General features: G+C 38.3%; 1 protein-coding gene across 1 annotated transcript in view; it reads left to right on the forward strand.

Annotated features, from left to right (window-relative positions):
* The first annotated feature begins 3,844 nt into the window (after window positions 1-3,844).
* cpne7 (copine VII) overlaps window positions 3,845-17,412 on the forward strand; it is a 44,433-nt gene continuing 30,865 nt past the window's right edge. Inside the window, exons 1-5 of the mRNA XM_081605177.1 lie at window positions 3,845-4,090; window positions 5,005-5,059; window positions 5,146-5,526; window positions 11,953-12,135; window positions 12,394-12,468. Coding sequence (XP_081461303.1) covers window positions 5,353-5,526; window positions 11,953-12,135; window positions 12,394-12,468 — 432 coding nt within the window. The 5' untranslated portion in view covers window positions 3,845-4,090; window positions 5,005-5,059; window positions 5,146-5,352. The remainder of the gene's footprint in view (window positions 4,091-5,004; window positions 5,060-5,145; window positions 5,527-11,952; window positions 12,136-12,393; window positions 12,469-17,412) is intronic.

Consider the following 17,412-nt stretch of genomic DNA (forward strand, 5'->3'; position numbering starts at 1 on the left):
AAATGTCTCCATGTTTTTAAGATCTGTTTATGGGTCGAGCAACAGAACCGAGTGGAAGACCATGATAACCATGTCATGTCCTTTTTGCCAACTCCTAATGGCTTCTGCTGGACGCAGTGCAACAGTGTTAGCTGTCATCTCGCTCATTGGAAAGATGATGATTTTTATTATTGAAGGCAATGTCAGTGTAGAGACTCCAAGGTGAGATTCTCTAATCTTTTCAGTGTTTGAAACTGAAGTTGTTGTTCAAGATACAAATGTTTTGGGGTTCATCAGGCACTGCCTCCGGAATTTGCCAGTGGAGAGGTCAGGACTAACTTCAGTCAAAGCCTTCAGACACTAGTGGGATTAAATTGAGTGTGGTGTTGGTTGCAGTGTGACAAACCAATGATGCCTGAGGACTGGAATGCAATCCGACAGCAGCGTGTTGCTAATCTGGTGACCAGTATGAGAAGGAGGAGGAGTCACAGTATGTGGTTCTCCCATATTGTAGCCCCTGTTTGTGAAAGAAATATTCAATTGCCAGTATTTCCAGTTTCTTCACATTTTATTAAATCGAAACTAACAAGTTTCAATAAGAGTAAGCTTGGCAATACCATAGATTTGTTAAGTACCTTATGGCCATAACACACCATTTCAGGGGAAATAAACAGGCTTTTCAACAGTACAAGATTTATTGATGGGAAACATTTTTACAGCAAAGAAATAATTGACCAAACACTGAGTCTTGGTACACACGCCAGTCAGATTCAGTTGATCAATGTCAGCTTGCAAAAGGTTATTTTTCACATACATGTCCATCATTCGTTGTTGATCCAACTTTATTAGTGAGAGAAACTTTAGACACAATAGTCCTTGGTAGCAAAATCATTCCGGTGTCCAAAAATACCTTCACTCAGGGGAGCTGCAGGTAGAGAACTGTCGATAATGGCGCACAGACGCATAGGCAGAGAGAAAACTTGACGCCTGTGCCTTAGGCTGTAGTCTCAAGTCCTCCTATTAGGGTTTATTTCGCATGCGGTTTGGTCAGCAGCACCAAGCTGTGCTGTCGATGCGACTGGGGAGAGGCGGCATGAATAGGTAATCCATGTGTAAACGCCAGGGAACGTCCTGTGAGGTGCTGGACTGACAGCAGCAGCAGCAGATGGTTGTTGTTTGGAGCTGTGGCGTAACAGGGCTCAGGTGTGCGCCCGAGAGCAGACGCTTCTTACCAAGTCTGAGAGCCCACGGAAAAAGAAGAGGCAGTGAGGGTGAAAACTGCCCAAGAGAGCTGAGACTTGATTATGTTTAAGCAACAGACATTTTAAATCCAGACATCATCAAGATCAACCCCGCTGCTTCAACATGCACATGTTTCTAGTGCCATCACATAAAGCAACTGATCAGTTTTTATATGTAGTCTCTATATATATATATATATATATATGTTTTTAAAGAAATCTTAGGCGTGAGGGAATTCTGACAGAGATCTGTTTTGTTTTCACACAATGATCAACTCAATATATCAGATAAAGAAAGCTAAGAGTTTTTCTCTTTCATGTTGCTGGAATGACTCAAATAACCTTGATGTTTTCTCTGAGTGCCCCTTAAAGCTTCTGCCACAATTAAAAAAAAAAAAAAGTGTTTGCTGGAAGGATAAGTTGAGTTTTTAGCATTTAAAATCAAACCACCACACAAATGACTTTGAATGTGTAAATACTTTCATTAAGAAATGCAAATAATTAACTTAAATTTATTAGAGCTCCTTTGTCCTGCTGCTTCTCAAACTCAGTGGGTTCTGTTTTGTCAGCTCACCAATGTTATGCAATATCTGGAAATGCATTCATCAATGTAACACGTTTTGTGGGTGGACTAAGAAAAGGTTGAAGCTCAAACATTGTGTATGAACAGTACATTATGTAACATACGGTAGAGGTGAAAAGAATCTACAGTATGAATCAGATTCTCAAGGACTTTATCTTGTCATGGTAAAAAAGAAAATACACTCTTTCATTCACTGGGGTGTTTAATGCGCTAAGCAACCCAAATGATCCTTTCCATTTTCTGCAGTTATCTATATCTAATGTCAAGCATTCAAAATCACGCAGCCAATTCCTCGTTGTTGTTATTTATCAAATTAAAGCCAAAACAAAAAATAAATAAATAAAAATAAATATAAATAAAAAATAAAAAATTGTGCGACAAATTTTGCAGACCTACTTTTATCTGGACAACTTCGACTGGTTGTTTTCTGTATGACTTCATCACTCTCACATCACTGGAGAAATTCAACATCGCTTCAGTTCAATGAGTTTATGCACTTTCACTTGTACCAAACTCTATTAAGGTTTGATTTGCAACACTTTACTCAGATTTCAGAATGGTTTTTAACTGGACTTTATTCTTTTGTTTTCCTTGCAATTCTGTCGTTGAGTTTGGAGATCGTTGACCTGTTGATGACCCAGTCTCAGCTGCTAGGAAGATGGCTTCACATTTAAGTTAATTATTTATTTATTTATTCGGTGTACAGAGTAGATAATGGACAGACGTAAGAAGTCTGTGGGAGCAAAATGTCCCTGAATCATCATCCTTTTATCACCATGGTTAGGACTTGGAAGAAGTTGTTTTGTATTGGTATGCAGTATTTGGCTTTCACTAAACTGTGTATTACAGTACAATATCTCTACTTAAGTAGAGATATTCTACAATATCCAATAATTACAATGTCCTTTGAATGATCTGTTTAAAGGACATTGTTCCAGATGTCTTCCTTTTCTTTCAGATGCAGAATTGCTGTCATGTTTTTTAGAGAGAAGACATCTTGCTTGTGGCAACACATTCACACAAGATGTACAGTACTTGTTCCAAAGATGAATCATATTGCACAGTCTTATATCAGGGAGATTTTGCAGGAATCTCCACTCGTATTAAAATTGGCATCTGTCATTCACATGCAAGTCTCTCAAACTGCAGAATGATGGACTTCAAATTATTTGAAGGGTGTTTCCTGCCTCTCGCTCAATGACACGCGGAGTAACTCCACAGCCCCATGTGACCCAGGAAGGCAAGTAGAAACAGCCAATGGATGGATACCTTTATGAGACTGACGGCCTTCAAGATTCTTTTCCTGGACTCAAGAGTCTGTGGACAAACTAATAGATTTCTGCGTGTGTTCTCCCTCGTTGGACGATTACAGTAGACACGTTTTGGATTCACTGATGACATGTTGAACTCCAGCTCAACTTTCTGACACATCAGTTTCCTTTAATTGTTAAGATTGACAATGTTGTACACTTCGATGCATATGTGTGCGATTATGGAGCCAAATCGACGCAATTTATATTGAAATTCATGCCATCATTTCACAGATGCAGCTGTCTGTTATATGCGCTGGCTTTCCTGTTTGTGGTTTTAGCAGAACTTGTTGGTAGGCAGGTGGGCTACCGCAGCAAATTGAGTCGTTTTATATATATATATATATATATATATATATATATATATATATATATATATATATATATATATATATATATATATAACATGCTGATGTTGGAGAAATATCTGGCAGGCATATTAGTCTGAATCTATAATTAAAGTCCCATTTGCAACAGAGATCAACTTGAGGGGAGAGAGGGAGCGGGGATGATATTTTATGGATTTCTTCATGGGTCACAGCTTTAATGCGTTCAAACGCTTTGCACAGATCTTCCTCTGGTTTAGAGCTTTGTGTGAGCTATCAGATGTCATTCTGTGTTGCACTTCCACAGACTTGTCCCCCCCCCCCTCCCCCTCGCCCCCTTCCCCACCTCTTCCGCTCCTCCTCCTCCTTTTATGGACTCGGGTTTTGAACTGAAATAATCGCGTCCCAGCTAAAAGCCAACCCGTAAACATCACAGCGGCTGCTGGACTCTCTCCATTTCCCCATCTTCCTCTCTCTTCCTCTCAGAGCCGAGCCCACTCCCTCCTCCACGCTTGAGCCAATGAGTTTCGGAGGAGAGAGCAGAAGAAGAAAAAAAAAAACGGAAACCAATTTTTTTTTTTTTTTTTTTTTTTTGTTAGAGCGGATTAAACAAGTGTTATTTTTCTTTCGGGAGTAAAAGAACAACAGCAGGTAGGGGGGGAGATTTCCCGCTGAGTTTGTTGTTATTGACGTGTTTTCCCGTAAAACTGGAGGTTGTTTTAAAATGAATGATCACTCAGTCAGTGATGATTTTTATTAGTAGAAATAGGCTGTCTGTGTTTGAAGGAGAAAATGTGGGATCAATCGTTTTGCATTAACCTTGACTGGACCTGTTTTCACAAGAATGTAGGTTTTTAGAGTTAATCGATCGGTGATGAATTATTAACTAAGCGCTCAAGAGCTTTTGTTCACTGGACTTGCATTTCTTTGTTCGTTAACATAGTCAAAGTTTCGCTCTATGAAACAGAGGAGGTCGCATTTTAAATCTCATGATACCTGCTGCCTTGTCGAGTTTAAAGTTTGGGCCGAGTGTTGTTGGAAATGCTCGAGTGTTTCGAACATCGCCGCTGCCACTGTCCGTGGTGCTGAAAGGCAAACCTGCAGCTCATTTGTGTCACTTTGTGGAGGATACATTTCAGCCCGTTCTCACATATTCAATCCCTTTGCTTACGGAAACATACACTAGGCATCTGCTATTGACATTTGTAAAAAAAAAAACAAAAAAACTCGGGGGTGGTATATATTTTTGTTTGGGAAATGAAAAAAACAAAACAAAAAAAACCCCCAGATAATCTGCATTTTTAATCTGCTTTTATCTATCTGTTATAGAGAACGGAAAACCACTGACCCTCTTTATAGATGTATGTTGGAGTTTGCTTTCTCATTCTGTAACATTTGCAGCGCACCAATTTGTACGATGTCTTATTTCGTTCATGCATCTCAATAGAAAGGACTGTGATTCAGATCGACTCTTCCCTTTTTAATGCTGATATTAAATGCAGTCAGGTTGGCTTTTCTTTTTCTTTCTTTTCTTTTTCTTTTTTTAAATAACTCAATCTTTGCAGGAATCTGACCCAGATGTCTAATATCCAACCCTGCCAACTTCACATCGCAAGAGAGGTGAGGTGAGATTCCTCACAAGACAATAACTCTGACAGACAGTCATAACAACTCTGCTTTGGTTTACTCTCCTGGGACTCTGCAAGAATCCCTGTTTCTTTTTTTTCTTTTTGTTTTTGTGTGACATCTGCACCGAGCCCAAAGGGTCCTGTCTCCTGTGAGTGTGCCAAGTCTGTGCTGAGCTCCTGCTGCCAATCGCTTGATCTTCTCTTCTCCCTCCTGGACCTATTACCAACAGTTTCACATCACACTGCTTTGCTGCTTGCTGGCAGCTCCTCTCGTCTTGAGCCGCGATGAATGAAGTTCAGGAGGCGACCTCCCCCGCGACCAGCCTGAGCGGTCCGGCTACCTGTGTCTCCAAAGTTGAGCTGCGTGTGTCTTGCAAAGCTCTGCTGGACCGAGACACGCTGAATAAGTCAGACCCCTGTGTCGTGCTCATGGTGCAGAACAATGGGCAGTGGATTGAGGTGAGGCTCTCTTCTTGTTCCCCCCTGTTCTCTCATTCTGACAATTATGCCGCAAAGACTTCTGGATCAAAGTATCGGTGACATCTTTTTGTCTTTTCAGATCAAAGGACAGACGTTTTAAAAAGCGTTGACTGTCTTTTAAATTATATGTAAAAGAATGACTCCCAGACTTATGAAGAAGCAGAGATAAACATAGCGGGTCAATCTGAAAACAACATTTTTCCATTGGAAAGTCAGAAGGACATCTGCTCTGACCAGCATCCTTCTAATTTAAAAACAGGGCACTTTTGAATTTCGCAATGACATCAAGTTGAAACCAGATATTTACATTTTTACACATTTGCACTGTTTAAAAAGTCGCACATAATTTGATTCTCAATATGTTTCATGTTTCAGGTCATTTAGGACTTCTGAAATATTAATTGTATTTAATAAATGCCAGATTAATCAATAAGATATAATTCTAGATTATTTTTTTCCCTCCAGGTTCATAAGTTTGCATATATTTCATTATTTGCTAGAATTACCTTTTAAACTGTGCTGCTTGCTGGCAGCTCCTCTCGTCTTGAGCCACGACTTGGATAGAATATTTGTGTTATTCCTTTAAAGGGGCTTTTCATAATAGTTTGCTGGAATTTTGGCTCATTCCTCCAGACAAACCTAGTGCAACTAAATCTGATTTGTATACTGTTTTGCTTGCGCACACCTTTTCATTCGCTACTCTAAAACACTAATTTTGTTGCCCTTATTGGACTTTTGTAAGTAATACTGTGGTATACTTTGGCACACTGTCCACGTGGAAAAGCAATTTGTGTGCAACTTTTTGGCTAATGTGTGAGATGTTGCCAAGTGCAACAGTCCATCCTGCAACAAAGCATCTTCACAACATGATGCTGCCACTCCCAGACAGTTTGGATGGTGTTGTCAGGCTTCCCTGTTTTTCCTCCAACAGGCATTAGTATCAAACAGTTACTTTAGACTTTAAGGTCGTTGTCCTTGAGCTTTTTTGGAACTGTAATCTTGCATTTAAGTTGCTTATGAAGTAATGGCTTCTTACTCTCTGAGTGACCTTCCAACGCATGTTGGTGCAGAATGTGTTCCACTGTGAATAACACACATTTTGTAGTAAAATCCACTGTGAACCTGTCTCTTTCTTAAATTATATGAGGAATGGACATTTCCTTGTGGCTTATACTTGCTTTGAGGTGAACATTGCCACTTCAGGTGTCTGCAGATTGCATCCAAAGATAAAGCGAATTTGTGTAAGTCCACAATTCTCCTTCTGATATCTTGACTAATTTCTTTTGTTTCACATGATGACTCACCAGAAAGCAGTCTGTTTAGGTTTTGCCTTACATTGCGTTCACAGTTGTGCCTTCATTTAACTCAATTCTGGGACTGAAAAATATTTCAGTCACCTGGGCTTTCCGTAATTGTTTAAATGCCTGGTAATAAACATGTAATTAAACGTTTTATTTCAAAGAAAGTAATTGTAATTATCCTAAAAATGACTGTGTTGGGCATTTAACAAACAGCAAAAACTGGTTAACCCTATTTGACTTGAATACAATTTCCAGTTGTATAAAATAAAGTTATTTTGTACATCTGGTTTAAGTTATATATTATGAGATATTATGTCTGCAGATAGAACACGTTCAGTCATTTCAAAATCAAATAAGATGTAAAAAAAAAAAGCTCTCTCAGAGAATGAAATCTTTTTGTAATCCAGTGAATTTCCAGCTGTCCCTCTGTTATTGTGAAAAACATAATTGCATACAGCTGGCAAATGAGGTCTCCATGTTAAGTAACACTGTCTGCACCGGCAATTTCACTGTTTAAAAACACATGATGTTATGAGCCCTTTTAGTGTCACTGCATATTTAACATTTGTTGGTCTTTATTTGAACCTAAGCGGATGTGAAATTTGATAAGCAGGTTTCGTATTTATCTGTTAATTAGGCAATTTATGTTCATGAGGGGAGGCTGAAATCCAGGGCTCTGCTAAGTGAATGATGTGTTAAAGTGTTGCAGAGAATACCTAATCTAATTATATATAGATATATATGTATATCTATATATAACATGTTTTAGGTAAATTGTAGACGTAAACCTCTGCCAGATGTTCTTCTTCACCTGGGAGGTATTTGTAGGAAATGCTTGGGGATGTATGAACAGGGAATCACAAGATGCTATTTTTAGACACAACAGATAAAAACAATTAGCTGTACGGTTGCATCGTGGGTTCATTGTAGCATACGTTTATGAGTGGATATTTTTAGCCTCGCTTTGTGACGCAGATTCATATTAATTCACACATGATAAGTTTGTGTGTCCGTCCATCCATCCATAAATCCATCCATTCCTCCATCCATCCCCATTTGACTAATTTGTGACGGTAAGCACTTGTTGTCTGCCACTCTGCTGTCAAATCCCTCACATCTGGGAGGTACCTCTGCTTGTGTAAACTGTTTACTTACGTCAATAACTGAGTAAGAAGGAGAGCCCACTCACATCCCCAGCATATAAGCCTCTTTTTCCCCCTCTGCGCTTATGCTTGTATTGGCCACGGCGATTTGAAAAAGAGCACTTATCTCATTAGGACCTATAAGACAGGGCAGATGATGATGATGATGTGACTTTATGAAATTTTGTGCAGCCACCAACCATTCCCTCCCCCCCCCACCCCCTTTTTGCTCCTTGCGTGTGTGTGCTCCCGGGAGTTCACCCAAATCCGATCTGTTTGTTGATGTTTCATAATGTTGGGCCCTCCTGCTGGAGCTCATTACAGAAACACATTTCTCATGTGAGGGTTGTCTCTTTATAGATGGCTCCGGCCTCACACCAGCAACACAGGCTTCATCACAACCCGTCTTATATGATTCTGATTATTCTTCATCAGCAAACAGACTCGCTCCAAATCTGTGCATGCAGATGGCGCAGTGAGAGAGATAGCTGGAAAAAAAACAAAAAAAAAACATTAAGTGCTAATGGCACAAATGAAGCTGATTTTTAATTTGTTTCTATGCAATGTTTGTTCGCACGGATGTGTGTTCATCCTGAGTTCCTATTAACACCAAGTCTCAGTATTCTTAAAACAAACACACCTGTATTTGTTTTTTTCTTTCCATTATTCAAGCAAGTCCAATTAATGTGCAGTGTTGCTTTAACACAATCTGAGTAGTAGAAAGTTGGTAAGCCTTTCAGTGTAGAGTTTGCATTTTCAGTTTCCCTCGAAACTCGCTAACATGTATGGAAAAAGAAGATTGCAGGCAAAAGCCAAAGGCTCAAAACTACAAAAAAAAAAAAAAAATAGAAGGTCTGCACTTCAATCAAATCACTTGCTACTCAAGTGTTTGGAGCAAATGCTCGTTCTCAGCATGTTGCAAATTTTCAATCAAGTGGTACAAATTTGAATCAAAATCATAAAGCTTTCCGTCAAGTGTATTGCATTGAACAAAGACAGCGGAGTGAGATATTTCTAGATGCTGAGTGCCGTTACAGAGAGAGATGTATGGATGCATTCATGCAAGTAGGAGGCCTTTTGTTGTTTTGTTCCTCTTGGAGGGTTGGATCAGTACCAGTATAGAGCCATTCACTCTGACTCATTAGCATATTACAAGAAAGAAGCATTATTTATATGATCACCACGACTGATGCCAAGGAGAGTTGGTTGTAAGAGTGACTGTCCATCCATCCATCCATCCATCCATCCATCCATCCATCCATCCATCCATCCATCCATCCATCCATCCATCCATCCATCCATCCATCCATCCATCCATCCATCCATCCATCCATCCATCCATCCATCCATCCATCCATCCATCCATCCATCCATCCATCCATCCATCCATCTTTATTCAGTTTTCTTTCTGAAAGCACTCCATTTTGGTGAAAGGCAGCTCTATGCAGATCATTTTATTGATGAATAGGGGCTAAAATATGTTAATTTAAGCCGATCTATCACTGTCTCAGTGAAGTAATTCATCTCCTGGCACGGTATTCATCTAACATTCTCATTCCAAATCTTTTCTGTTTTTTTTTTCTTATTTTTTTTTTTGGAAAGAGACCTTTTTAAAAATCCAAAGAAGTACTCCAAATACTTCACATATTTCTTACAAAATATCTTTTGCTTGTTTGTCATTTTCTGTACAAACCAAAAGGATAATTGCTTTAGATTTTTCATCAATAAAATCAATGGCAGTACCATAACATGTCATAGTGACATAGACTTGTACCTAATCCAAATTGGGGATTTTCTTTTGGTATTCCCAGAAAAAGGGAAAATCTGTGTTGTCAACTTAGCAGGTTACATAACTTGTAACATACATATAACAACCTTTGAAGCATACAAAAATAAAGCTCTTGTCAAAAGAGTGTTTCAGGAAATATAAACTAATAAATATGTTACTACTTATTTGTTTATATTTCTAAGCAAGATATATATATATATATATATATATATATATATATATATATATATATCACCACGACTGGTGATATATACTACTGATGAAGAACCTATTTTTATGTCAAATGTTGCACCTTTACTCTAAAATATACATGAAACAATAAAAAGCAACAAACAAGTCTTCCAACTAAAGTTTCCATTGAGTTGATCATTTTCTCTATAAAACCAAGAAAGATATTGTTTTAATGAAAGTTGCATACTGCAGCTTTAAATAATTAGGTGATTTGCTTTTACACGAACATGGCATTTTTCCTTAGCTTACCTGAACAGCTTCTTGAGCAACTTCTTTCTTTCTGACTGCTGAACAATTTAAGTTTTTTCCTACTTCCTGCCTCCGGTCTTAATTGGAAGGGTGATGATGGTATGAACTGCATTGCAGAGGTAGACATGCTGGATCGAGCTCATTATGAGTCGCTCTGCCTGGCTATCATTTTCAACAAAAGGAGAGGTTGATTCAGGAGGAAAACAACATTAGGATGCATCTACTAGATTATAAGTAGTTTTTGTATGAACTTGGCAAAATGGCTATAAAGATTGTTAATAATACAATTTGCTATTGAAGTCAGTGATGTTCCTCTCCCCATACTGCTTTTATTGCTGCAGAACAACAACAATTTTAAAGCAGAAAAATGTGAATATAGAGGAGAAAAAAATCTCTCTCTCTCTCTCTCTCTCTCTCTCTCTCTCTCTCTCTCTCTCTCTATATATATATATATATATATATATATATATATATATATATATATATATAGATTGATCAGTTGCTTTATGTGATGGCAATAGAAACATGTGCATGTTGAAGCAGCGGGGTTGATCTTGATGAATTAAAAAGAAATTGAATGAAATAGCACAACAAATAGAAGGGACCTTGACTTTGTTCTGAAGCAGACACAGTAGTTTTAAAATGAATTTGATTGACTTCTAAAGTAAAATCTCGTTTGAGGCTTTAAAAACGCGCTTGATCCCCCAGAGATGTCTGGGGATTTTAAAGTGACATGTTAGACAGTGCTTTCCTCTTCTATCTTTATGGAACGCAGGCAATTTTAGAAGACAGATCATCATCCCTCTAATAGGGTAAAAAAGTCTTACAAGAAACCCTTGACTGCTGGTGTAATCATGGCAAGACGCAAATCTGTATTTCTTTCTCATCTTATCTCCACCAGAGCGAGAAATGAGAGACAAGAGAGCTCTGTCACCCCATTCTAAAGTCATCATATGACAAAGTCTGGACCTGCTTCACTGACACTGAAGAAATGACTCAGAAATAACTGACAGATATTGAAGTGACATTTTAGATGACCGCTGAAACCCTCGATGTCTCTAATTTACTGGTGGCTGAGCTCTTCTTGGCCTCATAATAGACCGTTTTCCCTCCATTTTGGGAGATTTATATGTTTACGTACAACATTCTTATCAAAGATTGTAAGAATTTTTACAGATCAGAAAGAAAAACCTTTTTTCATATTATGTTCTGCAGACTAGAATTTTTAAATTAGTTTTGCCCTTATGAAGATTTATGCCGCATAAAAATGTTCAAGTGTGAGTGCTAAACCAACATCTTGAGCACATGGGGTCTAAGTAAGTTCATCTTCTTCTTGTCTGTCAGTCAAAGACAGACAAGATATATATTTTTTTCCAAGCTGCGATTAAATGTCAGAGCTCTCCAGACGTCTCTCGTGTCATTCCCCAGATGGAAGCTTAATAACATATGGCCATATATTGTGCAGTTCTTCAAAATAAGTAGGAAGATGAATGTGCTGCAAGTTGTATATATATATTTTTTTATTTACATTAAAGGCTGATGTCACAAACAGTCTGTGAAATTGGTTTCAAATTGGTTTCATTTCCTCGCAGTGAGCTGCTGCTTTGATGATTAAACTGTGATTACAGTGGAGAATATTCCAGTTCTTAAGTATCTTTGTTGGACGCCTAATTTTGAATGTGCTTCCTCTCAGCTGGACAGGACAGAAGTAATCAAGAGCAACTTACACCCGGTCTTCGCGAAGGTTTTTGGTCTGGATTACTACTTTGAGGAGGTGCAGAAGCTGCGATTCGAGGTCTACGACATCCACGGGACTCACAGCATAGGGACGCGCGACGATGACTTCCTGGGAGGCATGGAGTGCACGCTTGGTCAGGTGGGCAGACGCCTCTGTTTCGCGCATTCGGTTTGTTGATGGTCTACAGAAAGATAACATGACTAAGAATGGCTGATTCAGTTCTTTCAGACTCGTATTCCTTATTTGTGATGTTAGACACCTGATAATGTGTTTGGCTGCTTGCAGGTCTAGTGTTTGTGATTGATAACAGTTTCTGCTGGTGATGACTCAGACCCCTTTACACTCCTGCTAACTGCGGCGGGCTTAAAGGTGCTTTGCTTGTGTTGCTTGTTGCAGATCGTGGCCCAGAAGAAGATGATAAAACCATTGCTGCTTAAGTATGGGAAATATGCCGGCAAGTCGACCATCACAGTAAGCTTTTTCCCGTGTGTTTGTGACCCTTCCTGCGTACTGAATTACTGTATGGCAAAAATGATGTTATTCAGATTTTTATTTTCTCAAGCCGTCACCAGTTTACACTCACACCAAGAGGGGCTCACACTCTGTGTTTCTTTCTTTCGCAAGATTTTTCTCCTTTTTTTTTTAATGGACCTCCAAACTGTTTTTATGAAGAGTTCCTGAAGATCATTATCTTTCTAAATGATCCTTTCAGTGTTTTTGCACCATGCAGATTCATTCCTATCAAGCACTCCACCACACAGCTCATGGACGTCAGTAGCGCCCATGAGAAATTACGGACACTTCAAGGTGCAGTAATATTTATGCACCTTGAACTTTTGCACATTTTATCATGCTGCACAAATGTGACATTTCATTAGGATTTTATATGATGAATCAACACAAGTAAAAGGAAACACTGTTTTCAATTTTTCTCCCCAAAGGAATTCTGAAAAATATGTTGTGGATGTGATCAGTTTCCTTGGGTCAGTGCTTTGTAGAATTGCCTTGCACTGCAATTACAGTGGAAAGGTGCTTCGAATGTGTTTTTAAATGCTTTCCACATGTAGCGACACACATTTGTAACTATGTTTCTTTCTTTTCGAAAGAGCTGAAAGTGCATCACACAGGATGGCAAGCATTGACTAGTGATTGACTAGTGATCAGAAATTCTTAAGTCTTGCCACAGATTTTGAACAAGATTTAACTCTAGATTGAACTTATTCCAAAGCTTTTTGAAGGCATCTGACACGTTTTCCTCCAGATTTACCCTTTACTTAGCTTCATCCATTGCCACACAGTTTTATTTATCTCTTATGGAAACAAGCATCCTCTCACCATGATGCTACTCAATAGCAATCATATACATGTAGCCAGATCTCGGCACATGTTCCACATGTACACGTTTCCTTTATGGCTTGAGGAAAGCTGGAAGCACTCATCAACTATGGGCTGCTTTCCATTGGTCTGTCTTACAAAATCCTATTCAAATACATTGAAGTTTGTCATTAAAACATTACAGCATTTTATAAAGGTTTTTGAGTTATAAATACTTTGAACAAGGTGCTGTTATAAGGAAGAGAGATGCTGCTGGTTCATTAAGCACCGTTTTAATGGTGCTTCATGGCACTTTGCATCATAAGGCCCACTGTTACAATAAATCTAGTGCAAAGGAGATGGTGAAAGGTCCATTCACGTCTGATGGGGCTGTTATTCCTGAGGCTGGATTGTTTCAAACAATTCAGTTTTTCAGCCACGCATGATATTTTGTGAATATCATGCGTGGCTTGATATCTCAAATTTTTAAATCAGGCTGCTAGGCTCAAGCTGGCATGAGACATTATTAGAGGAAAATCAAAATCTTAATTTAATGAGCTAACACCAGAGCAAGAATTTCATTTCACCTCTTGTAGGTCTTCAGATTAACGCTGAAATATTAAGGAGGGGAGTTTCCTGATCCTTTTGGGGAAAGGAAGAATAGGAAGAGCAACTTCATAACGTTGATCCTTTTGCGCCCCCAGTGACATGAAGCATTTATTACACAGTGCACCAGGCAATAGGCAGAAGATAATTATATCAGGTATATCTTAGCGAATGGATGTCTCCTCAGATGCAGCAGAGGCAATTTAGATATAAACAGGAAGGATATTTTTGTAGATCATTAGCTGTGCTGTGAGATACAATGTGAGCTCATTAAATGAGAGTCAAAATAGCCATTTCCCTGTTAGAAAAAGCCTGTAACAACTCAGTGGAGGAATGTGTGAAAAGTAATCATTCATAAGTTAATGAACCTGTGCGAAAAACAATGGAGATAATCTCCTTCAACACGTGAATTAATATCTTTTTATAGGTTAATAGGGAACCAGACGCAGCGGGAACTTTCTCACACAAACCAAAACAGATCAAATCACCAAGCAGTGGTTATTATGGGTAGTTTCATATGATAACATTGTCGGCAAAAAATGGTTTTTGGTTAGCAACATTGTTGCCTTCCTGTTAAAAGCTTTGTGTTGTTTTGTTTATAGTATTCACAGTGGCTATTATGTGTCATCATTATATAAATATATAAGTAAATTGAATCAAATTGACGTAGACATAACAACGGCACTGTGAAGACAACCTTCTGAAAACTATGTCACAATTTGACAAAATTCATGGAAAAGTCTCAGTTATGTCTGTTGACATGCTCAACTATGCGACATGTTAAATTAGCTTGTAGAAATTTTTCTATGTTTCCAGGTTTCCTTAAGCCCATTTTATCTTAAAAGTAGTTTTGCAAAGTTTATGTTTTTGAAATTGTTAGTTTTGTATGAGCAGTGCGTTTTCGGAAGGGCTTCCTCTGTGTTGAACTGATGAACTGTTCTGTTAGTTCTTGTATCATTTGTTTCTTGTGTTTATTAATTCATTTCAGTTTGGATTATTATTTTCCGTTTTGTTGCAATGATGCTGATATCATTGCTAACATCACACAATATTGTTAGTCATAAAGTGCTCAACTGGGAAGCAAAACTAACAATAAACAATTAACATGCCTAAAATTGGACAGAGGTGCAGTGCAGTGGACTGCAGAAATAAATTCAGCAAAAGTTTTTCATTATTTTGGTACAAACATAAGAAAAAAAACAAACATACCACCAAATAAATTGTTGCAGTTCATTGCATTGATATATTCAGCAATGTGAATTTGATTCTATATATTGTGTTTTCTGTTCTTGACTGGCTTTCTTCCACAAGCAATTTTATTTTATTTGGCTTTCTTCACCAACATGTCAGCTTAAAAAACTGAATTTGACTGCATTTCTGTTTTTTCCTCCTTAATTTCCTGCTATTTGTTTTATGATACTTCCAGTTTTTGAGTGCAATCAGGTGTTCAGGGTGTCCAATTCCTCTTAGCATTTTTAAAGCAGGAATATTTAAATTATAAGGTCAGGAAAAAAAATATTTCTGTCCAGATTTTGCTGCCAGGTGCCCCAGTACTCTTTGATTAGTGGGAAAGTGATCTGTCAATACCCACACATGTTAGGAGATTTTTTTTTATTTCACCCCAGAGCCAAAGACTAAAAGTTACAGTAATCGTTTGGCAACTTAGGGAAGTATGAACTGCACCATCAGAAATGAAAATTCACCACATAGGAGATGAGCATAAATATGTGTCTGTTCTTTAAAGGACTAAATCTAACCAAATGTATAGTTTCTAAGTATGTGATCAAGGAGATTTTCTGGAGATAAAATACTCAAATAAAACACACACACACACACACACACACACACACACACACACACACACACACACACACCCCACACACATACACACGCATACACACACATACACATGCATTTGAAAAAAAACAACATATGAGGCACACATCAGCTCTGCTGCTTACTTAAAAAGAAATGTTTGCATGGAAGCAGCAAAACTTTTTTCTCTTTCTTTTTTTAACTACCTCGGTGTCTCTGCCTTACTCAGAAAATCAAACCCTGAGCCAGGCACAATCCCAGCCTTCATCACGAACAAGCAAAACCTCATTTTAACTACAAAGACTCAGTCCCAGCAAAGACAGAAATTTCAGAATACACAATATTCTACCTCCTGTACCTTCATGTTTTACAAAACTGTTCACCTTCCCTTGTTGCTCATTGCAATGTCTTGTTATGCTTTCTGATAAAAAAAACAAGTTTTCCACTATGCAAGTCATCACTGTCAGGTTTTGTCTGGGTTCGGTCATGCTTGCTGCACATCTCCACTTCCTGAAGCTTGATGTCAGGTTTCTGTCAGTCTCTCACAGTCGAGCAGAGAACAAACTGAGGTTCTGAGCGTGGGAGAAAAGCAGCACAGTGGGAGCAGCAGAGGATGCTCGCTGATTCTCGAAAACCACAGGCCCAAACTTTTTCTTTTGAGCAAGTTTAAAGAAAGAAAACAGGAAGCTTTTAGAAGGCAAGTTTCCAACAGCTTTACTCTTCGGCTCTGGACAGTCCACTTCGACTTCTTCATGATTTATAGATGCAGGTTGAGACTGTTACCTGTGGGAGTGGGGGTCTCGCAGTTTTCCGCTAATGGCTTCCCGTTTCTGTAGGACATGCAGTCAAGCTAAGTAAAAGCATTTCAAAATTTCACCTGAATTAACTTGTCAATGTGATGAAAAGTGCAGGAATTAAATTGGGGTTCAAAGGTGTGGAGCTGTGAAAAGATGCCTTTAACGTCCATTGAAACTTCTCTAAAACAAATTTTTAAAGCATCATGACAGCAAACACAGCCATGGGTAAGCTAAATACACCCACACTATTCAGCAATGTATATAAAAGTGTTAAAAAGCAATAACTTATCAGTTATTTTACTGTAATTTCTTTAAATTTATGATCGAATCATCACTACTCTACCATGTTGCTTGACATTTTTTATGTGACATTTTTATACTACAGATCAATTTTTTTTATTTTTCAAGAAGTATTGCAGTTTGTTTAGACGGCAAACCTTGGTCACAGAGGTGGACGGGGAAAGGAGACACCAACTAAACCTTGAAATCTGACTGGCCACCGTGGCTGACCACCCTTAGAGCTGTCAATCATTTTGTTTGTAGCGCACATTGATTAGCATTTCAAAATGGAAACTCCTTACTGAAAACCAATTTATATTGAAGGATACAAAATCTTGTTTCTCCCTTTTTTTAATTTCAAATGTTGGCCTGCTGTTTATTGCAGTCGAAGAATGCAGATAAAATTGTAATTTTAGAGTGCCACCCTTCTATTATCTGTGTCCCTGCTTAGCCATTCAAGAAAAAAATTGTATATACACCAATGCTTAGTCGTGCTCCCATATCCCTTTATATAAAGTAGGCTTTCTTCTGTCATTCTTCCTAGAAAACCAAAAAACAACAACGACATACTTGTCTTTCTCTGAATCTAAGGTTGTAAACATTT

This window comes from Poecilia reticulata, chromosome 3 (genome assembly GCF_904066995.2).
Source record: "Poecilia reticulata chromosome 3, P_reticulata-male-v2, whole genome shotgun sequence".
In the NCBI taxonomy this organism is placed as follows: Eukaryota; Metazoa; Chordata; class Actinopteri; order Cyprinodontiformes; family Poeciliidae; genus Poecilia; species Poecilia reticulata.